The following is a 23,930-nucleotide window of genomic DNA, read 5'->3' as shown; positions in this document are numbered from 1 at the left end:
TGATCAGAGGAACGAGGAGGACTTGGGACATCCTGGTGTCGAAAATGATTCTTTGTGATGATCATCAAGAGTGGGGACAGTGGACTTTTATAGGTGAGCTTTTTCAAAAAGCCCATTTGAAAGAGAAACTGATGCAGGTTTGAAAGAAGTCACCTATTTATCTAGTAAAATATTTAGTATCTACAAATAAATTACACTATTTTCCCAGAGCAATGACATATTAATTAATTGTTATTATAATTTTTCAGTTCTAGCATCTAGAAACTGAAGTCCTGTTAATTATGTCAGGGCCTCACTGATACTTAAGCACATCCTGGCAAGAGACCAGAACTCCAGAGATAGAAGAAAAATCTTCAGCGTTAACAAAGAGAAAAAAATTTTATGTTATTTCCCTAGAAATGGTTTTATATGACTATGTCAGTTACCTTTTTCTAAAACTGAGTTCTTCAAAACGTACCCTATGAGACATTAACTTGATTTTTTTGGTAGTGAATACATAGTAACAACTTATTTGAACTGAGTATAGACTAAGTATGAGGAATGTGTGTGTATGTGTGTGTAATGTGTGTGTTTGTTACTAAAATGAATTCTAACCACCAAAGAAAAAAGACAAATGCTTTATTGTATAATAAGATTTAATCCACTGAAATTTTATACAAAACAGACATTGGTCAGATAGCATTTGAGCTCTTATTGCAAATAGTAAACATGCAAAGGAAGTTAAGCAAAAGAATATTCAAACTGTGAATGAAACATGTCGCCTGCCATATCAGTAAACAAAGGATGTTGCAGCCATTAGCCACTACCTCCTTTCTTGAGGGTGAGCCCTGAAGGAGCTCAGGATGCAAACAGCAGGATGCCCACAGGCTACTGGCCCCAGATAGCTGAGGTGCGCAGCCCAGACTCTTGCATCTTCCCGTACATAGAAAAGTGCCAAATTCATTACCTTGAGATGTCTGGTTGTCTTTAATTAACAGTAATCTTTTGATGTTCTGACTACTTGGTCTTTGTTGCAAAACTCCTGTATATCCTGGTTCCTCCCTTACCTCTTCCGAGCAGTCCCTCAGAACTCTCTGAGAGGCTGTCTCCTGGGCTTATGTCCTCAGAAAGTCTACCAAATAGAACACGATTCTCAACTTTTAGGTTGTGCATTTTTTTTTAGCCGACAAAACAAAGACATAACATTACTAACTAGACCATTTTTAGAATCAAGAGAACTCAGTCAAAAAACTATCATATTACTGCTTTACATACATATGTTTCTTTCTTATTTCTTATATAGATTTCTTACATAAATTATTGTTTCATTGGCTTCGGTTTTATAATCTTTGGGATTGAAGACATAGTACGTACATTAAGACATGATTAGAAAATGTTGGTTTCTTTGTAAATTTTCCTCTATGTGGAAAAAAAAAGATACAAGAAAATACATGGAATGTTCACCCTGTACCTACCCACTGGCAGGAGTAATCTGGGAGTCCTGAATAGAATCCATTTGACCATCTGTTGTATGTCACACTTCTTCAACTAAACGATCATTGATGCCAAGAGACAGCACCAGATTATGTTAAAACATTTTCACACTGGACATTTGGGGCTCAGGATCTATCCATTCTGGTCCATATTCTCACTGGATGCTGCCATTTTATTTCAAGTCTAGGCAATGGGAAAAGAGGCGGAGGCACAGGAATGGTTTTTAGGCTTCAGGTTCTAACTGGTTGTGGTTGCCATGTTCATGGAAATGACTGAACACGTCCAGTTCTGTCCTCCTAGGGACCTTAAAAAAAAGAAAAGATTAGGGCACTTTTGATAGTTTCTTTCACTGGGCTTGTCAGAGGTTAGTATCAAAACAAAGATTTTCTGTAATCATTATTCAAGCTTAGAAAAAACTGGAAATAAAAATTGTTTGAGTTGGGAAAAAATAATAAAACAAAAATATTTATCCCGCCCACCCTGACTACATTCGCTTTCCCAAACCTGTTCTCTTTGAAAATCCCATGGAACACATCCAAATATCTGTCAGTCTTAAGCTTTGCAGGAAATAATTTGGGAGAAAATGTCAATGAAATAAAGAGGTAGAAACTGGAGGATGGAAAGAAGCTGATGTTTTGTTAGTCCTAGAACCTCTTGTGTACTCACTGAAATTCTTCAACCTTGTGTGCTCCACCTGTTTCGTCTACTTTTATATGTGGGGTAAAATCTCACACCACTGCCCAGGATTCTTATAGTTTTATGAGGAGCTTTTTTATTGCCCTCGGAGGAGTGAAAGGGCACTTGCCAACTAAAGTCTGTCTTTTCTTCATCTAGTTTCTGCTTTGGAAAATATCATAGCTTCTGATTTTATCTTTCTGGGCACATTTTCTCAATTTCTCTCTATAAATAGGGAGTTCAACCAATTTCATCATAGGGGTGCCACACAGACATCTAGACATGAGGTGAGCAAAACTTTCCCTACTGTAGTCATCATGTATGTCCTTAGAACACTATATAGTACCTCCCAATAAACAGAATCATCATAGCAGTCCTGGTCAGCTGGTTGTCCCCAGATAGGTATCTTTAGAATCAAACCTGTGAAAGTGGGGAGAAAATAAGTCATGTTATGATGCTGAAGAGGAAAATCAACTTGCAAAGTAATTAAAATACTGTTGTAAAGTCATTCCCTTGAGCTTACATGATTACTGTCAGAATTTTAGAAAAATTTTAAATTTAACAATATTTATTATCATCTATTATGCTGAGAGCATGAGACAGAAACATATGTTTACTTTTTATGCTCACCTGTGACTAGCCCTCCAACAAGTGCTGTTCCGATGGAAGAACCTAGCGCAGCTGCCTGCATGGCCATGGCAGACCTAGGAGGCCAAAACAATTCCATTGTTTTTCCAAGCCAGCAAACAAAGCTCATCTCCGGAGGGCATGCATGCCTGCCCCTTTCAGGCCAGAGTGCATCATTACATACCAGCAAACAAACATTTGTTAGAATTTTTCTTTTATCTCATATATTTATTTTCTTTGAAACTCTTGATCAAAATTCACACATTCTTATAAGCACTTAAACAGGCACTACCTTTTTCTTCAGGAATGATGAAAAGATCTTCCTCAGATTCCATATATATGTGTTAGCACACGGTATTTGTTTTTCTCTTTCTGACTCACTTCACTCTGTATGACAGACTCTAGGTCCATCTACCTCACTACGAATAACTCAATTTCGTTTCTTTTTATGGCTGACTAATATTCCATTGTACATATGTGCCACATCTTCTTTATCCATCCATCTGTCAATGGACACTTAGGTTGCTTCCATGTCCTGGCAATTGTAAGTAGTGCTGCAATGAGCATTGCAGTACATGACTCTTTTTGAATTATGGTTTTCTCAGGATATATGCCCAGTAGTGGGATTGCTGGGTCATATGATAGTTCTATTTTTAGTTTTTTAAGGAACCTCCATATTGTTCTCCATAATGGCTGTAGAGAATGGACTTGAGGACACGGGGAGGGGGAAGGGTGAGCTGGGATGAAGTGAGACAGTGGCATGGACATATATACACTAGCAAATGTAAAATAGATAGCTAGTGGGAAGCAGCCCCATAGCACAGGGAGATCAGCTCGGTGCTTTGTGACCACCTAGAGGGGTGGGATAGGGAGGATGGGAGGGAGATGCAAGAGGGAGGGAATATGGGAATATATGTATACATATAGCTGATTCACTTTGTTATATAGCAGAAACTAACACAACAATGTAAAAGAATTATACTCCAATAAAGATGTTAAAAAAAAAAAGATCTTCCTTAGAGGGTTTAGTATTTTCTAAAAATATGGTACGAGGTTCTGATTGATTCAACAACTACTTATTGGGTACTTGCTTTGTGCCAGCTTCCCTTCTAGGCACTGAGGATGGAGCAATATACAAAACAAATGTGAGCAGCCATCTCTCCTTACTTCATCCCCCCAAAAACAATTGTGATGAAATTAAAAATCAGAAAAGCTAATTTTACCATGTATTGTAGGGACAACTCACTGAAAATATTAAAGTGCATCTATATCTTAGAAGTAGTTACCTTAAAATTTAATGAGTGAAAAATTCCTTATAATTTGGGGAATAGAAGAATGTGATAAAAAGCTATAGAAATGCATAAGGGTGTCAAATGAACTAGGAGTGTGGGAATCCCCTTAGCACAGTGCCTCACTCTTTAACAGGCAATTAACAAATAGTTGAGTTATTGCAGGAAAGCAAACCATTGAAGTAGGAGAATGTGTTGTTTCTTCCTCTTCCTTCAGGGAAAAGAATGTACTTAACTCAGATTCCTTTTTTTCTCTTTATTTGAAGGGTTTATTACTTTTTTTCTACTAAAGAAAAAATTGTATGGGTAATATATGATCATTGTAAAAATTTCAAAACCACTAATTAAGAAAAGAAGGGAAAAAGTTTAATTTCCCTCCAATCTTATCAGTATAAACATGTAAAATATAAGCAAGTATTTTTATAAAAATGCAAGCATGTCATGATACTGATTTTCCCATTAAATCTTAATGTTTTTTCATGTCAGTAAATGTAGATCTGGATCATAATTTTAATTACTAGAGTATTACACTGTACAAATATACTGTAATTATAGTTCTATAGGTTGGGTATTTAGGTTGCTTCTGATGTTTCATATTTTTAAATATGCTGTGAGAATATATCCTCTTAGGAATATGCTTATGGACTTGTCCAATAATTTCCCTAAAATAAAACCTATCTAGAAATGGGATTATCAGTAAAGGTTTATATTCTTCTTAAGGGCTTTTCCAAATACGACCTTATACAATTTATATCCCCATTTTTCCACTTTAGCCACCATTCAGTATTATAATTTATTAAATCTTTATCAATTTGATAACTGAAAAATGGATAACTTGTTTTAATTTGCATTCCTTTGATTACTAGCAAGGTTGAATATTTAATATGTATTTAACTCATCTGATTTTCTTCTGTTGTAAGCTGCCTGTTAATTTTACCAGAATCTGCCAAGACCTTTTACAAGGTATTAAAAGATGTTTTTGATGAAAGTTATTCCATGATAAAATAGGCTTGGAAAACACAGAGTTAGACAAAATTAACAGCACTGTTAGAGTAAAGCTGCCATAACTTGAAAAAATGTCCCTTAAGTATATTAACTTCTCCTTGTTCTATGCTTACCAAGAAACCCGATTTGCATTTTAATATTCTGAATAGACACATGTGAGTAAATAGATTTGGCTCTTGTACAAATGTATTTTATCTGCTGTGTGAAATATGTGTGAATTTTACCCACACATGTGAATGGGCCTTCCAAGGCTTGCCCCCCTCAATGCCTCCTGAGTAAATTAAGAAGTTGCTAAACCTGTATACCCAAGGATTGGACTCTTAACCATGAAACCTACCCCAAATCTGGCCACCCAGCAAGACCCAGCCTTTGAGAGCCAGACAGACTAGTTTTATTGCATCTATGGAATTGATCCAGGCATGATGCTCAAAAATTCCTCTATTTCTAATCCTGAGACACCTCTTAAGTGTGTGTGCAGAACGTTTACACACTATAATACTTAGGAGTTGAACTCTTTAACTCAAACTTTTGTCACGCTTGATTTGCATTAAAATACATCAGTGTTTGGTCTCAACACTCTGTTGGGTCCTGGAAAGAACTAAAAGAAGATGTGATATTTCTGGGGTTGTCCTCCAAATTTACAAAAGTAGTAAAAAAAAAAAAACACAAAAAACAACAACAGAAGAAATGGGTCACCTATACACATGAAGAGGAAGCAAATTTTCTATTCAGTAGAAAATATGATGAAGCAAGTTTTTCAAATATTTATCATTACTGGTCTTAACATGGTAATATTTTAATCTGCTAAAATGGAAGAGAAACACTTTCTTTTCATATTATATAACTCCAGCCAGTGGTCTTCTTGAGACATCATCAAACACATTCACCTTTTCCTCATGTTTTCAATCAAAAATTGCGCATTTTTATTCCTCCTTCCTTACTCCCTGAGTGATCTGAACTCTACAATTTTCCTAGCTGTTTTGCATGGATGACATTCATTTCAAATTGTTCCAATCTTGTTGCATAAAATTACGACTCATGGCTTATGGCATCACTTCCATTCTCCTAAATTTGACTGATGGCTGTTCTTTCTCTGGCCACTTGGGGAAGAATCTAAGTCTGTTAGAGCCTAGAAGGGATTTCAGAGAATAAATAGTACAAGTCTCTCATTTTACAGATGAGAAAACTTAGAACCAGAAATGCTGAGTGACTTGTCAAAAGCCACTTAACTAGGTAGCAAAGTTGGAACCATATGCCAGTCTTTCTGATTCCCCAGATCCAAATGCTCTCCACATTATGCTAACTCATTCTTCTTTGTGTGGATTGGATGCAAAGGTTGCCAGTTCATCACATATGCCCCATATGCTTGATTTTGGTAGGACCAAGTAAAAGAGTAAGCCTACTGTAATCTGAATGTGATGATCAAATTGTCCTATCTGCAATGAGACAGTTGCCTATGATAGAGAAATTTAAATAAACACGTTAATTAAACAAAAATAAACATTAATAATGCTAGTTAAGAAACATCTTCCAATACAATTCTTTTATCTTCGTTGTGTCTCTTTGGCTTCTATAAGAACAGTACTTACGAACTGTGGTCTGGACTGCTAAAGAAAAAGCTCTCTCATCACTGGGTTTCTCTAAGAGTAAGAAAACAGCACTTGACCTTGGGGAACAGGAAAACCCATTCTTTCACTCACGTGTCAGCTGTCTCCAAGGCTATGAACACAATGCTGGCGAGGCCTCCTATCACACCAGGTAAGGCATGTAGGTTATGGACCCCACACGTATCGTGGATCCTCAGTTTAGTAGTGAAAAATGGCTAAAATTGTAAAAAGAGGAAGCTTTATTATTTTGTTAAGTATAGAGAGCTGTGTGACTGAAGTCAATGACCATGCAGGAAAATTTTTATCTGCAGGCCAGTTCTCCATCTTTATCTGACACCCGCTTACATCAAAGAATCTGAATACACTGGTGGCAAAACTGCTCATTTCAGTCTTATGTAGATAGATTTGAAGGTGAGTGACTTTAACTCCTACTCATTCTTAACTACTGATGGTATCCTAAATCCCATGAATAGGGCTCAGAGTCCTTAATTATACAAAACAAACATCAACAACAACTAAACCTTTAATGGAACTGCCCTGAGGAAAGCAATACAATACGTTCAGTTCATACTGTTATAAGTAACTGATATAAAAAAAAGAAAGCAAGAAAGAGTAGAAACCACTGGAACACTGACATGTTGAATGACCCAAGGAGAGGTGCTTAGGAAAGGACTTTTCATAGCTTTTCTCTGCTGGTGGGATGTGAGAAGAAGATGGGGCAGATCCAAAGTTTGACTCAGAGTGTCTTGTTAATACTTACAGTCAGAAACTTGAACCCAAACACGCAGACCACTCCTGCAATGCTCCCAATGATCATAGCATAGTATGGGGTATTTGCCATGTCTGCAGTAGTGCCTATAGCCACTCCTCCAGCAAGGGTTGCATTCTGAATGTGAACCTGTGTAGGGCACAGAAATGTGAGTGAGGTGAGAGGAAGGAGGAGGAGTTCAGAAGGACTGTAGCAATCGTGGGTTCAGTGGATTCCATACACCACACATTCTTCAGTTGGGAGGGTTATGGATTCGTTCTTTTTTTTTTTTTTTAATATTATTGGGGAATGGACTTTTTATTTATTTTTAAAATTTTTATTTATTTATTTGGTTGCACTCAGCCTTAGTTGCGGCAGGCAGGCTCCTTAGTTGCGACTCAAGGGCTCCTTAATTGTGGCATGTGAACTCTTAGTTGCGGCATGCATGTGGGATCTAGTTCTCTGAACAGGGATCGAACCCAGGCCCCCTGCACTGGGATCGTGGCGTCTTAACCACTGTGCCACCAGGGAAGTCCCAGGATTCCTTTTTAAGAAGAAGGTTCTTTGTAATTTCAGAAGGCCTTTCTTCCCAGAAGTTGACACTTGGTATCCTTGTTGTAGGGTTCTTTGGTCATGCATGAGAGATCAGATTAGTAAGACCAGTGTGGAGAGGGATGTGAGGAAATCAAAAGAAGTTGTAGTAGGAGGGTGGGAATATACAGCAGTTATTCTGGCAGTGTTCTGCCTCTTTATGCAGCTTTGGAATGCATTTGTGGTTACCATGAACTGAAAGAAGCCTGTGGCCACTGTGTGCTTTTGCAGAGTCCATGATATTCCAATAATCAAAGAGGGGATTTAGAGACATTGAAAAGTACACATTACACATCAAAGACAACAGCTTTTGCAAGTGTCACTCTTCTGAGAACATTTGAGGGTGGAGGAAAGAGTAACCAGTTTCCATTTACCAGAATTCCTCAGAAAAATCATATTCTGACTGTTCTGCCAGAGGAAGACAGGTTATCAGTGCTTTTGAAAGAGAACCACTGAGCTGTACATGTACGATTGCTTCCTTTTATTGTTTTCAGTTTTTTCTCATGAAACAATTTGTAGAGAACTGAAATACATGTCCTTAGCTATGCTTAGAAATATTTTAGTGGGACTTCCCTGGTGGTGCAGTGGTTAAGAATCCACCTGCCAATGCAGGGGACACAGGTTCAAGCCCTGATCTGGGAAGATCCCACATGCCGTGGAGCAACTAAGCCCGTGCGCCACAACTACTGAGCCTGTGCTCTAGAGCCTGTGAGCCCAACTACTGAGCCCGTGTGCTACGACTAGTGAAACGCCTCGAGCCCGTGCTCTGCAACAAGAGAAGCCACTGCAATGAAAAGTCCGTGCACTGCAATGAAGAGTAGCCCCCGCTTGAGGCAACTAGAGAAAGCCTGCACGCAGCAAAGAAGACCCAACGCAGCCAAAATAAGTAAATTAATTTAAAAAAATTTAAAAAAAGAAAGTAGTATTTTGGTACAATATCTTTTTTCTCCCTCAGCTCAGAAAGGAAGAGTGGCTGATCTGAGGATTATTCCTTCACTGATATTTCTTTAAGCTCTTAGTCAAGAAACTCAAAAGACTATTTTGGGGGAGATATAAAAAAAGTTTGATTTTGAAATAATTTTAGACATGTAGCAGTTACAAAAATATTGCAGAGGGTTTCCATATATACCACACCCAGTTTTCCCCAATGTTAACGTCTTACATCACTGTAGAACTAGGAAATTAGCATTGGTGTAATATTATTAAATACCTTTTTGAATTTCACCAGTATCCCCACTGATATCCCTTTTCTTTTCCAGAATCCTATTCAGGATCCCACATTACATTTAGTTGTTATTTCTTTGAGAGAAATATCTGCTGTTAGAAAATCAACTTGCATTCCCCCACTCTCTTTTTTTACTCTTGTAGAAATTCCTGTTTCTAAGAAAGATTTTCTAAGAACTTGGGGACAGTTAGCTCTATCATTAAAGAAATACGCTTCAGATCTTTCATTTTTGCATAATTATATTCCCTACTAGATTTGCCAGAGTACACATTTGAAGAATAAAGGAATGTTGTTTTCAGATTATTCTCCAAGGTCTGCAGTGCTGTGATTTGTTCGGGCAGCTCAGCAGTGATGCAGAAGTGAACTAGTCATCAGAGCAGCCATCAGGGTCGCTTAGCGAAAGTTCCATGGGAGTTAACATGGCACTTACCATATGGAGCTTGCCTCGGCTCTCAAGAAGGCTGGAGCACGCATAGGCTGTAACCACGCAGGCGGCAAGAGAGAAGTATGTGTTTACGATGGCCAGGTACTGGTTCTTTCCAGCATCAGCGATGGCCGAATTAAAGCTGGGCCAAAATACCCATAAAAAAAGAGTCCCTGTAGTAAATCACAAAAAGGGGTATTCGTTCTGAATATGGAAGGCAGTCCAGGGGAAGCCGTTTGCTTTGGGCATGGACAAGATGTCTTTCCTTTTATGCTTTGTTATCTAAGAGTTAGGGGAAAATAGGGGTATTCCCTTGCGTCTGACCAAATAGACAAGAATCAGGCAAGTTCATCCCAACTCACCAATCATTGCAAACAAGTCCGAGTGGTACACAGACTCTTCATTGCGATGCCCTTCTTTCAGGCTTGATCGATACAAGATGCCTGCTACAGCCAAACCAAAGTAGGCCCCAAAGGCATGGATGGTCATTGATGCTCCAATATCAGAGGCCTGAGGGTGGCAAAACATTCATGTAAATAGAGGTGAAACTCACTACAGGAGGGAGGTCAATGAAAGAACTGCTTCATGGGTTAAAGAAAAAAAGATGAAGAGAGAGAAAAAATGTGTCAGAGAAAGGGAATAAAACAGGATCGGGAAAAACAAAAAAGTGCAAGCATTGGAGCCACACAGAACTGACTTTCAATCCTAGGTCAGGTACTTCTCTGATGTGACGTTAGTCAAATTACTCTACTTCTTTGAATCTCCAGTTCTGTAAAATGGGGAAATGTTACCCAGCTAATACAGTTTGTGGTAAGATTGAGCTGGGACCATGTTTTTCAACTGTTAGGTCCTTAGTGGGCACTCAATACCTTTTAGGTTACTTTTCAAGGTTAGAGATATTCTCAGTGAAATATTATGCATTGCACTTGATACAAAACAAACATGATTTTTGCATTCGCTTGACATTGCAGTAAAAGCTCACTTCATTGTAACTCAAAGACTTGAAGTTTCAAGAAGCTTCACCCTGCAATGATGATATGAAAACCAGCTGAGGGACTTCCCTGGCGGTCCAGTGGTTAAGACTCTGCGCTTCCACTGCAGGGGGCACGGGTTCGATCCCTGGTCTGGGAACTAAGATCCCACATGCTGCTCAGTGCCGCCACAAAAAAAAAAGAAAAAAAAAAACCAAAGAAAAAGAAAATGAGCTGAGGTCCAAGATTCATTTGAAGAAGCGCATTTTAGGTCCCTCTTTAGGACACAATGGATTTGATCCAGTTTTCTACATTTCTTGTCTCTAGATGGAAAGTTCAGTGTGCCAAACCCAAGGCATTGCTCTGTACTTATTAAAGTAGGAAAATGATACAAATTTATTAATTTATTTAAATTTTCATGCTTGATAAACTCCTATGTACCTTTCAGGTCCAGCTTAGCTGTCACTTCCTTACATAATTCTTCCTTGATTCCACAGTCTAAATTAGATCTTTTAGGTATACTCCTTCAGAGCCACTCTATTTATTTTTTCAAAGCATGTGTTGCAATTTACAGTAATATTTTTGTGTATGTGTGCGTGATTCTATAGGTAGATGGTTGAATGTATGATCATTTGTTGGGTGTCTGTCTCCCCCACTAGATTGTAAACCCTATGAAGACAGAGACCTTAACTATTTGTTTGTCACTGAATCACCAACACATGACACCTAGAAAGTTACCAAAAGTATTTGCTTTTGAATTACATGTTCAATAGAGGCATAAATAAAATACTGGAGAGTGCCCAGGAATATTCTATTTATTTTCCTTGGGAGAATCAATGAGATTTTCACGGAGGAGAAGAAATTTCATCTAAGCTTTAATAAAAGGCTTTGAAAGAGCTATTCAATGAGTAGTTGAAATATAAATAGGAATTGATCATTGATAGAAAATGTATTTTAATAAAAAGAGTTGTAGAGCTAGAAAATTCTGGATTTGAATCCAGATTCAGGCAAGTAAGTCATTTAGCATCTGTGATCATCAGTTTTATTGTGTATAAATAGTAACATCATAATACCTACTTTACACTGTTGTGGTGATACTGCAATTAAATAATGTTTATAAAACTCCTGGTTTACAGTAGGCACTCAAATGATGACTATGAGTACTATTTGCTATGGTATCACTGTCATCAAGGTTTGTCCCTGAATATAGTGGGCATCCAATACATGTGTTGTGATGTTCAAAGCTAGGTAAGTATCACTAGAACACTTACCCCAAATACCTCGACAACCAGATGTTCATTGACAGCAAAGACAGCAATTTCTAAAATTGTCATGGTCAGCATTTGGATTGGACTTGTTTTTCCCAGGACAGCTCCAAAAGAAATCAGAACTGCGGCTGTACTGAAGTCTGCATTTATCATGCTGAGGGAAGAAGAAAGAAGACATTGAAGAATAATGCACACCCCACATATATGAGTTGTAATGAACTATAGCATCACCCTGTCTAGAGTTCAAGGGCCCTCTCCCCACCTGTCCCCATCAGGTGCTTCTCCCAGGCCTACTTTTATCCTCTCCCACGTTCTTGCCCACCCCCGCCTCCAATTACCATACAATCTTTAGTTGCTCTCACATTTCCTTTAACCTCCCTGTTCTTTACCTCATTTAGGGTTTTACCTTAATAAGGTAAAGGAATAATAATAACAATTTGCAAGCTAGTTCAGAGGCTGACTGTCAAGAGACTAAGCAGAGAAACAATTGCTCTGAAAACACAATGGTTGGAAAATAAGGGGTGCTCACTTTTTGATTTCAATGTGGAATTTCTCTCCATGGCTCTGCAGGATCCCCTGTGCAATAGTGCCCCACTGGAGGCCCAGAGCAGCAATGAGTAGGTTGATGCCCATACTGCTGAAGCCATATTTTCTCAAGAAGGTCATGAGGAAGCCAAACCCAGCAAATACCATAACATGCACATCTTGGAAGACTGCAAAAGAGCAGAGGAAAAAAAATCTGCATAAGGGGACCACTGAGAAAGTGTTACATCATAGCATATTCCATTTACTAAGTGCTACATCCTTTTCAGAAAACACTACAAAGGGAATGTTAACTGGGCTGCCAAAGGCTGGGTTCAAGTGCCAGCTTGGTTACTTACCAGCCAGGAGACCTTGGGCAAATTATTCAGTGTCTGAGCCTTTTCTTGGAAGACTATGCACTATCATACCAGTGTGTCTTTCATCCTCTCCCTGAAGAGTTTTCCATTACTTTCCACCTGAGGAAAACTTTGCAAAACATAGTGCAAGTATCACCCGCTCTTGCAGACTTTCCCAATATTTCCAGGGAAAATTAATATTTCCTCTTGTCTTTCCCAAACCTCAGCTTTAGCATTTGTCACATTGCATTACCATTTATTTAGCATGTATCACACTGTAATAGTTATTTGGTGAGGTGTCCATTGCCTGCACTAGATTGTGAGTTTCCCGATTGAAGGAATTAGGGCATACTCATCCTTTGCTCCCCTGAATCTGTCATAAAAGCGTGCATATAGGAAAAGAGGCAACATTGACTAAATGAATGAGCTGCTGTCTTTATCTATCAAATGTGTATAATAGGACCAGCCCTGGAAATCTTACTAGATCATTATTCAAGTCATATGGGATAATGTCTTTGTTAACACTTTCTAAGCCAACGGAAGGAAGGCTTTATCCTCTTGAGGAACAGATACTTGACTTGGTTCTGGAGATGTAGGCTGATATCCCCCAATTGTATCACGTGACTGTGAGACCTTGGGCAAGTCACTTATTCTCTGGGAGCTTCAGTGTTCTCATCTGCAATACTGCAAAAGCTATATTTCACATTTCCTGGGGCTGTAGGGAGTGCTGCCAGGTGACAGCTCTCCCTTCCCTCTGGGAAACACTCTTATTTTATACAGGTCACAGGCCTTCCCTCGGGAAGCCTGAGCCCAGTGACTGGTTCACATGTGCATCCCCTTGCCTCGGGAGAGGGCCACCTGAAGCTAGACAATACCAGTCTCAGAGTTTCTGGTGGGGTCAGCTGAGGCTTCTCTCTCTGCCCAAACACTTCTGCTGCAGGTGTTGATCATAAGACACTCCCCAATAACCTTCTTTCAGGCTAATGTCACTCTTAGAGTCTGTAGCACCTTCCCTTTGGGCTCCCCTCGTCTCTGTAGAACTGTCCTGACTCTTTCCCCAACACAGCTTGCATACTACATTTTTTTCAAACTTTTCAGATTAAATCCAATCAACTAATCTGTGGCAGTGATCACAAACCCGGAAGTAGATGAAGATGCTGTCTTTCCAAAGATTCCCAGTATTTGAAAAGGGCTGGTTGGAGCCGTGGGGACTTACCCTACCATCTTACTCTATGACAAATACGAGGACAGACAGAAGTTGGCATCATAGACTGAATTATGAGGTTCCTTTGGTGGTCTAGAAGCTAGTCTCACTTGTATATGAGTGCTGCAAATGTAATAAAGAGAATGAGAAAACCAGACCAAACTTGCTGATTCAGGTACACACAGCGTCATCATTGTTTCGACTCCATCCACGCAGTGAGCCTTTTGGTCATTTTATTTGTTGGTGCAACCTCCCAAGACAGTCAGTCTGAGGAGGGTGAAAAAGGAAAAAGATTTCTGAAGATTCCCTCTCCTTAGCAGCTTTGAGGGAGGTCTCAGAGAGGAGAATGCTGCAGTCTTATTTTTTTTCCTAGTGCGATAATGCCTATTGGCAATAATCTGACTTATACCCGCATTCTGGATGCCCACCCTCATCTCATATCTTCCCAGAGAACTTCAGAATTGGGATTTTACCTGACCTGCCGATGGGCAACTGTCAACTAACATCAACCTGTTTGATTTTGGAAATATAGGTGACCACATGCATTCATCTATTTTTACAGATTGTTTTACCACCATTTAAATTTTTTTACGTAAACATTTGATTTAGATCATAGACTAAGTTGGAGTGGAGCTCAGAGAGTATGCGTGACTTACTGTTTATGATTTTCCTAGACCTTTCTGCAACTCGGTTTTCTCCTCTTTAAAGAACAGTTTGGATTAGATGAAGCCCAAAGTCTCTCCTAGCTCTATAAGTTGTTTCATTTATTTTATTTTGTTTTTAGGTCAGGACTCTAAGATCCAGAGAAGTTAGGTGAGTTGTTTATAATCACAAAACTAAAATAAAAATAAGAACCCAGGGCTTCCCTGGTGGCGCAGTGGTTGAGAGTCCGCCTGCCGATGCAGGGGACACGGGTTCGTGCCCCGCTCCGGGAAGATCCCACATGCCACGGAGCGGCTGGGCCCGTGAGCCATGGCTGCTGAGCCTGCGCATCCGGAGCCTGTGCTCTGCAACGCGAGAGGCCACAACAGTGAGAGGCCCGCGTACCGAAAAAAACAAAAACAAACCCAGTCTTACTGTCTTCACTGTGTTGTTTTCTTTTTTTTCCATTACGCCAAGTTGTTTTTCTAAACATTCTTTTCTTTTCTTTTTTCCGAGAGTACTCTCGTTCCTCCTGTCATCAGCTGATTTTAAAGTGTGCAGTAACCAACTAATTAAAAAATTGTTTTAACTAATTTTGTAATGTCTCACACTGGGAGTAATAATTATTCAGATTCTATCCCCCTCTTCCTTTGTTGGAAAACCAGACATTATATAGAGGGAGGAATTTCTTGTATTAACAGTGCTCCACTGTTTCCCACCCCTCCCCCAAATCTAATTCTTGTTACTGCTTTTCGCCACAAGGGGGCTTTAAGAACCTCATCTAAGAGAGCTTACAAAGTTGAGAAGGCTCTTGACAAATAATGATTCTGTATGAAAGGTATGGATAAAAAGGTTTATAAACAGGATTGTGTATTGTCTTTCATCCTGCACTAGGAATTTTTTTTTGCGGGTGGGGACAAAGGAGAGGGTCATGAGTTTAGTTTTATGGTGCAAGACTCTGCCATTAAAGGAATTAAGTATCCTCTTCATAGAAGGAAAAAGGGATTTCTTTAGTGATTGGAACTTTTGTGAAGTCTTCTGATGGGTTTTAAAGACTGCCAAGACTTGTCTAAATCAGATATTCTCAGTAGCAGGCAATTTTAAAAAATTGAAGTATAGTTGATTTACAATACTGTGTTAGTTTCAGGTATAAGGCATAGTGATTTGCCTTTTTTAAAAAATTTTTTTCAGATTATGTTCCATTATAGGCTATTACAAGATATTGGGTAACACTCCCTGTGCTATATAGTAAATCCTTGTTGCTTATTTACTTTATGTATAGTAGTTTATATCTGTTAATCCCATACTCCTAATTTGTCCATCCCTGTTCCCTTTCCCCTTTGGTAACCATAAGTTTGTTTTCTATGTCTGTGAGTCTGTATCTGTTTTGTATATAGATTCATTTGTATTATTTTTTAGATTCCACGTGTAAGTGATATCTTATAGTATTTGTCTGTCTCTGTCAATTAGCAGGCAACTTTAGCCTCTAAAGTAAACTTGGCAACGTCTGGTATTTTTGTTCTATATTTTACTTCACATTTATCTTGGACTAGGGTATCTTTTAAGCCCCGATAACTCAATGTCTTTGAAATGCAACTGAGGATTCCAACTCTCCCTCTCCCACCACCAACCAACAGAAAAATGAAATAGAACCTTCTTTCTCCTCTATTTCCTGTATACGCGTGCTGCCTAGAATGTCTGCCCCATCCCACCTCCAACACTTTTTCTTCTTTTGGCCACGCCACATGGCTTGTGGGATCTTACTTCCCTGACCAGGGATTGAACCCGGGGCCCTGGCAGTGAGAGTGCCAAGTCCTAACAACTGGACCGCCAGGGAATTCCCCTATACCCAACACTTCTTTACCTGGCATACTTCTAGATGACCCTCAAGCACCAGATGCTCTGCACAGTGTTGCCGGGCACAGCTGTAACATTGTGCACGTCCCTCTGGTTTAATTTCATTTGTTTATGTGCTTGTCTGTGCCCGTTTATCATCAATTTTTCTTTGTTTCAGTGTGTTATAATCTATTACCGTCATACCATTATTATTTTTAATGCTCTATTTATCCCCAGTTTGGCTAGCTGGTGCTCTTTCAAGTAGAATCTTGTGTTCTCTTGGCACGCCCCCATTAGTCTTTATACACTTGGCTTACATTGAGCTTGCTTTGCCCTGACCTGGAATGAGCCTCTGAGTGGAAAATGGTAGTTAGAAGGCAAGATATGGGTTCTATTTGTGCTCATTGCTTCCAGTCCTTTTAAGTAAACAAAATGAGTCAACTAAAAGGCAGCATACAGGAGGCTGGTATCTTATTGTTAGATTATAAAACACAGCATGTTAATTCAAGCATTGTATCACTTAGGATAGCAGCAAACAATTTCCTAGGAATCATTTACCCTGCACTTTTTGTAACCTTTTGCCTGTCACGTATATCTAGATTTGCTGAATCTTTTGTAATAAATGAACTGAATGAGGAATTCCCTGGTGGTCCAGTGGTTAGAACTCGGTGCTTTCACTGCCCTGGCCTGGGTTCAATCCCTGGTCAGGGAACTAAGATCCTGCAAGCCGTGCGGCGCAGCCAAAATAAATAAATAAATAAATGAACTGAATGATATCTGAATAAATATAGGAGCATATTCTTAAATTGAGATTTTAAAAATAAATCATCATACTAATCTGTTGCTGGTATTGAAATTCATAAAATAATTTCTAGTGCTGTGTACATTCGTTGCCAGTTTACCTATATCTTCAGTAATTCTTCAAGTGTGATCTGCAGACATCTTGGGCATCTTGGAAACACTTTCAGGGAACCTGAGGTTAAAATTATTTTTATGATAATTCTAATTCAGGATGTTATTTGACTTTTTCACTGTGTTGATATTTCCGCAGATGATGAAAAACAATGGTATAGAAAACTACTTGTACTTTAGCATGAATGAAAGCAGTGGTACCAAACTGAATTAGTAGTCTGGTATTCTTCCTGACCACACACTTGCAGTAAAAAAAGCCAGTTTTACTTACAAATTCCTTGATGAATCAGTAAAAATTATTAATTGTAACTATTAACCCTCTCATACATGTCTTTACACGTAAAGCACTACTGAAACATGATGGTTGTCTCAGAAAAGAAAAAGCACGTTTGTTATTGTTTGAGTTATGAACTGAGTGAGCAACTTTTCCACAGAACTCCATTTTTTTTTTTTTTGGAAAAAAGATTGATATAAACTATGGTTTTTCAAATGGGTATTAACTTTTTCTGAAAAATGAACGAAGTGATGTTATGATTTCAATGAAAAGAACTCACAGTATGCCAGTAATACATTTTGAGTTTTAAAAAAAAACCTTAGAATTCCACCAGAAACTAACACAACATTGTGAATCAACTATACTTGGTTAAATAAGAAGTAAATTAAAAAATTAGAAGTAAATTAAAAATTAGAATTTCAGAATATTTATGTCTGCCACTACAAGCTTGCCAGCTTTCTGAAACTTCTTGGGGTTTCTGGTGAGATTGTTGGTGATATTAACAAGTATCCTTTTTTGATATTATATAATGAACTATGTCAACATTTGGAGTATCTGCATAACTGTGAATCAGTATTTTTCAAATGATCAGTGTAACAAGATCACACATGGGATCCACTCAAAGTTCAAGATAGACTAATGGGGGCTTCCCTGGTGGCACAGTGGTTGAGAGTCCGCCTGCCGATGCAGGGGACACGGGTTTGTGCCCCGGTCCGGGAGGATCCCACATGCCGCGGAGCGGCTGGGCCCGTGAACCATGGCCGCTGAGCCTGCGCGTCTGGAGCCTGTGCTCCGCAACAGGAGAGGCCACAGCAGTGAGAGGCCCGCGTACTGCAAAAAAAAAAAAAAAAGATAGACTAATGGATTCTAATGTTTAACAGAGGACATAAAGTTCATTGATGTGGTTTTAATGTCCTGTAGGCATTAAAGACCTTGTGTTTGTAGAATCTCTAGTAACATGTTAACAGCCTTCAAGGAGCCTTCTCCTTAAACTTTTCTCTAGTCTTGCTATGTGTTAGCAAGGATTAGTTGACAGTCACAGCCAAACGTCATTCCTTTATCAAATTATTTGCCTCAACAAACTGGCCAACACTTTGCTGGGTGCCATGAAGGCCAAAAACCGTGGAGTGTATCTAGTTCCTCAGGTGAGTTTCTCTGGGGTCCGTCATGACATGCAATGTGATATTCAGGTGTATTGCCCACTTCCGTAGTTGTGCCCTGGGATGGGAGCAGATGCCAGGATTGTGTGATATCACCCCTTTCTCTGCATTGCATAGTGAGGAATGCAAGAGAGGAGAGAGATGAATAAAATTATATCCTATTGAATTTATTTTAAATGTAAATTAAGGTCCTACTTTATTTATTTGTGAAAAATTCATAGCTTTCACCACACTGCAACTGAGAACTGGTGAAAGTCCCTGTGAGCTTCTTAGGCAGGAAATGAGCCTCTTCTGTGCTTGAACCCCTGAACTTGGCACCGTCCATGGTGCTGGGTAGGTGCCCCCAAATGTTTGTTGACCTGACTTGAACTTTGCTTCTTAGTGAGTGAATAGTTAATAATCTTCTCTCCAGTGACTTATGCTGTTGCATAAGTTTGATGTACATCAATTGTTTGAAATGTAGGAAAAATATATAGGTATAATTAGTATAATTGTGTGGTTTCTAGGGCTGTTCTACAAAATATTTTAACCAGTGATAACATAGCTGAACTGGAAGATTAGTACTAACCAGAATTTTAGATCTTGGGAGCCACCTTACAGAAGAGAGAACTTTTAATTGTGTATAGACTTGAGTTATGGGGAGCATTTTGAATGAGTGAAGACTGCCTTCCATGTAAAATTTCACTTTGTGTTCTGTGTAATGCCCTTCTTCTGGGCCCCCAGGGGCCTCTATTGCTTAAATTCTTCTTCCCTTATCCCGCCCCCTGCCTATGTCCTGGCTTCACTGCCCTTATAGTGAGGAAGATGTTGTGGTTTGTGTGTGTCTGTGTTGGCTGTTAATCATTATTATTATTGGCAACTGTGATTTGATGTTTCCTCAAAGAAGTGAAAAAGAATCCTGCCCTAGATATCATTTTTTGATCCCTCTCTTGTTTTCATGTTTGATACAGCTGATATAACAGAAAATCCTTTTAGCGATACTTTCAAGTTATAGCCAGAATTTGACCATTTCTCGGAACTTCCTCCATTATGACCTTGGTCCAGCCTACTTTCATATCTCTTCAGGATTACTAGATGGTTCTCGTAATATGACTTCCTAGTTGTTCCCTTGATCCCCTACAAACTCTTGTCTACGTAACATCCAGAAGAATGTCTTTAAAACTTAAATCATATCATACTCCTCCTGTCAAAGTCCTCCAATTGTTTATCGACTCAGAATAAAAACAGTTTGCTTACAACGGTCTACAAGGCTCTGTAGCACCCGAACTCTCACACTCCTGAGTCTGTTTTCCCTGCTTGCCCACTGCATATACTAAATACCCCAGGGCCTTTGCGCTTGCTGTTTCTTCCATATAAAATGTCCTTGTTCCGTTTCCATATAGCTTATTCTCTTGCCTCTTTTAGTTCTGTTTAATGTCACTTCGTATCAAAAAGACCTATCCAGACTCTACATTAACTGCCTTTCTCAATCAGATTTCTCATTTAAACCATGGAACAAGATAATGATTTAAGTAACTATTTTCTAGTTCTCTCAAAGATGGTACAGGATTGGTACCACTGTAGAAGCACAGAAGAGAAGTTAATTAATTGTATGCAGTGGATGCCTTGGGCTAGTAAGACTTAATTCATTCACATAACCCTGGTTGAGAAAGGCTGAAAGGATATCCCCCTGGTCCAGGTACATCTATTTTTTAAATATTGCTTTGTTTATTGCTGTGGCATTTTATTACCATGTGAGTGTGTGTGTGTTAGTGTATGGCTGTGTGCTGTGTGTATGTATAACATACAAGCAAATATATACATGTATATATTTGCTTGTATTATACACAGATATGCATATGTATATGTATATATATACACATATGTACATATGTGTAAATGCTTTTCCCCTCCCAGCACAGTACATATGTGAATATGAATATATATATACATATTGAATATATATCTATTCATATATATATATGTGTTTGTGTGTGTGTGTGTGTGTGTGTGTATATATATATATATATATGGTCTGGGTTTCCCCATTGGAATGTAAACTTTATAATGAAATAGAGCAGGACCCTACAGTCCTCCCCCAATCCATGTTCTCCACCTGCCTTTTGTCTGTGGAAAAACTGTAGCCAAAGAATAAGTTTAATAGAAGTGAGAAAATGCAGAAGCAAAGAATAGCAGTCAAAAAAGACTAAATAATAATAGTTTAGTCATTAACCAAAGTCAAGGACCTTTAGTTCCTCCTCATGGGATATAGATAATATCCTGAGCCACATGCTGTGAGCTGCCTTATAGACACTGAAACCCCGGCCAGGTGGAAGAAGTTAACTACATGATGAACAGACTGTAGCCATGACATAAGCTGTCACAATTCTGAGAATTGGCCTCAACGAAATGGGAACAAACCAACCCTGGAACTAAAGACTAACAGTACTTAAAACAATCAATATGACACTGATCAGACCACTGATGACCAATATCAAGAGGACTGTCAGAGCTGACTGTGCTCTTTCTGCATGTAGCCCCCTCCCTCGGTCTGTAAAAGCTCTTGCGCCCTGATTGTCGGGGGGGCGGGGGGGAGTCGGCCTTTGGACAGGAGTCTGCCCTCCCCCTCAGCTGCAGCATCTATAATAAAGCAAACCTTCCTTTCCACCAAACTTGCTTCTTTATTGGCTTTTGAGCGGCGAGCAGCCAGACCCCACTTTCGGTAATGGCAAGGGCGTGGACTTTGCTTGCTTTGTTTGCTTTGCTTTATTTACTGCCTAGAGCCTAGGACCTCGAAGATTGCTTGATGAGAATTGGGAGCTAAATAGATATTTTCTTAATGCATCATAAAATGAATGGATTTCTATGTTCCTTGCAAGCAGAGTATAAAGGTTATATGATTGCTAGGCAATTGAAAAAAATGACCATGTTTAGTAACTCTTCTCTCCAACTTGGCTTTTATCTCAAATTCTGAATTGAAGTTTTACCTATGAGTGTTGACACTGGAACTGAGAGAATTCAGCTTGAATTATGCAAATTACAGAGCTTTTGATCTCTTAAGATAACTTTATTTGAATAACACTAATCTTAGATTATATTTTTGGCATTTTATTTCTATGCCATACTGCAGCTCTTCGTTTACATTTGCACCGAACAGTGGAGTCTTACAATAAAGACATCTTACTTGTTTCATCTTTGAGTAAGTTTGCGGTAGCACATGCTTGGTGCATAGTAAAAATGTTTACTGGAGGAAGAAACAAAATGTACAAAAGCATACAGAGTTGAACAGAATTCTTTTCTGTTTTGGTGTTCTTGAACTTGCAAATTATAAAATTCTTTAATCAAGAACCCGTTTGGATATCTATGTAGTGTAAAGAGAACTAGATTTGGACCCTGAGTCTCTGACTTATGGTCCTAACTCTGCCCTTAACTTGCGAATGTGCATTTTGGCTGAGTCGCTTGGCAACTCTAGGTCACAGTTTCTACATGAGACTACTCCGCATTATGTAAACTCCCTCAAAAATGTGTAGGAATGAGAGAACAAATGTCATATTTTCTTTAAAAAGCTTAGACATATGCTATAGAACTATAATAAATATCGCTACAAAAATAATTGAATAAATTAATAAAATTTAACACTTAATAAATAATAAATACTAAAATTATTTGTACCTCACTGAATAAACAGTCTATATAACAAGATTATATCACAACCTCCCTCCCTGGTTAACAAGGTGATGAATATGCCTGGCTCATAGTAAGCAGTCAGTAAATGGTAGTTATTATTTTTATACTAAGTATTTTATAGCCTGCCTGTCCAAACTTGAAACTATATCCGTTCTTTCCTCCAGTTGCCATTCCCAGGGAAGGGTCCTGCTTTTAAAATATGTCAGGTAGTTCACACGTTTCTTCTCATCTCAGAGGAACAAACAGTCTTCCTTTCAGAATATTATAAAGCCTTGAGTACATCATTTACATCCTATATCATCCTTAATACCCCTTCTTATACCTTAAGGCCCTTACATGAATTCCTTCTCAATATTCCATTTTGTTTCTACTCTTTCTCCTCCAAAGTTAACTTTGAGTCTTTTTTTTTGGGGGGGGCGATATTTTTATACCTTGCAGAACTAGTGATGAAGGGAAAAATAAGGTCATTTAGCAGCATGTAGGCAACACAAAACACTGATCAATTATTTACATTTTCAGCTTCTTGTTCTCATATTTTAATAAACACAGATTCTATCCAAACACATTAACTACAGAGACCAGATGCCCCAGCATAAACTTATAATAACCTTAGCACTCAGAACTATCACATAATTCTGTAAAGAGCTCCCATGTAGAGTGCTAGGGGTTACGGTATTCACAGACCTCACATTCTGAGAACCTAAAATGGGTCCACATTCTGAGAACCCAAAAATGTACAATAAGAAGCAGATTGCTTACTCACGAGGATACAGGTCAAGGTATCTGTCCACATCCACGGTAGGTGACTTGGTGCTGTTGGGCTGCTGGGAAACGTTCTGATCCGTTTCATACTGAACAAATAATCCAAATAAAACAATCATGGCAACTTCCAGGCCAATGGCCATGAGAGGGAACGTGAACCTCATGTTTGTGGCAAAGGACAGAGGCACACTGAGGGCTTCGCGGTCTGTGGGAGGTTGATAAGGACAGAAGGGCTGCTCTGTGTGTAGAATTAGGCTGCATGCTCAAGGCACTCCAGTGACATTGCAAGAAAAAAAATGGGCAAGACTGGTGAAAACGCCCCATCCACTGGAGTGAATTATGCTCTGTAATCAAACTGTTGTAAATGCTGGTTTGAAGAAAATACAATATAGATTGAAAGAAGCCAGCTGATGGAAATGATCTATTGCACACAAGTGTCTAGACTCTTTTTTCCCCTTTTTATTACATTTTTAAATTAAAAAATTTTTTAATTAATTTAAAAACTTTTTATTGGAATATAGTTGATTTGCAATGTTGTGCTGTACAACAAAGTGAATCAGTTATACATATACATATATCCACTCTTTTTAAGATTCTAGTCCTGTGTAGGTCATCACAGAGTACTGAGTAGAGTTCCCTGTGCTATACAGTATGTTCTTATTAGTTATCTATTTTATATATAGTAGTGTGTGT

At 38.8% G+C, this 23,930-nt stretch overlaps 1 protein-coding gene across 1 annotated transcript; it reads right to left on the bottom strand.

Annotated features, from left to right (window-relative positions):
* Positions 1 to 1,696: 1,696 nt before the first annotated feature.
* On the bottom strand, positions 1,697 to 23,401 carry RHAG (Rh associated glycoprotein; the record flags this gene model as incomplete). The annotated part of the gene is made up of 10 exons (XM_082663193.1): positions 1,697 to 1,777; positions 2,495 to 2,568; positions 2,779 to 2,852; positions 6,770 to 6,891; positions 7,437 to 7,574; positions 9,671 to 9,837; positions 10,027 to 10,174; positions 11,907 to 12,057; positions 12,433 to 12,616; positions 23,239 to 23,401. 10 exons carry the CDS (start codon positions 23,399 to 23,401, stop codon positions 1,697 to 1,699), a joined length of 1,302 nt encoding a protein of 433 aa, XP_082519319.1.
* Positions 23,402 to 23,930: the final 529 nt, after the last annotated feature.

Source organism: Grampus griseus (assembly GCF_964374135.1).
Source record: "Grampus griseus genome assembly, chromosome: 10".
NCBI classification, from domain to species: domain Eukaryota; kingdom Metazoa; phylum Chordata; class Mammalia; order Artiodactyla; family Delphinidae; genus Grampus; species Grampus griseus.
The sequence above is the reverse complement of the archived record's forward strand: the minus strand, read 5'-3'. Positions and strand labels throughout refer to the sequence as shown.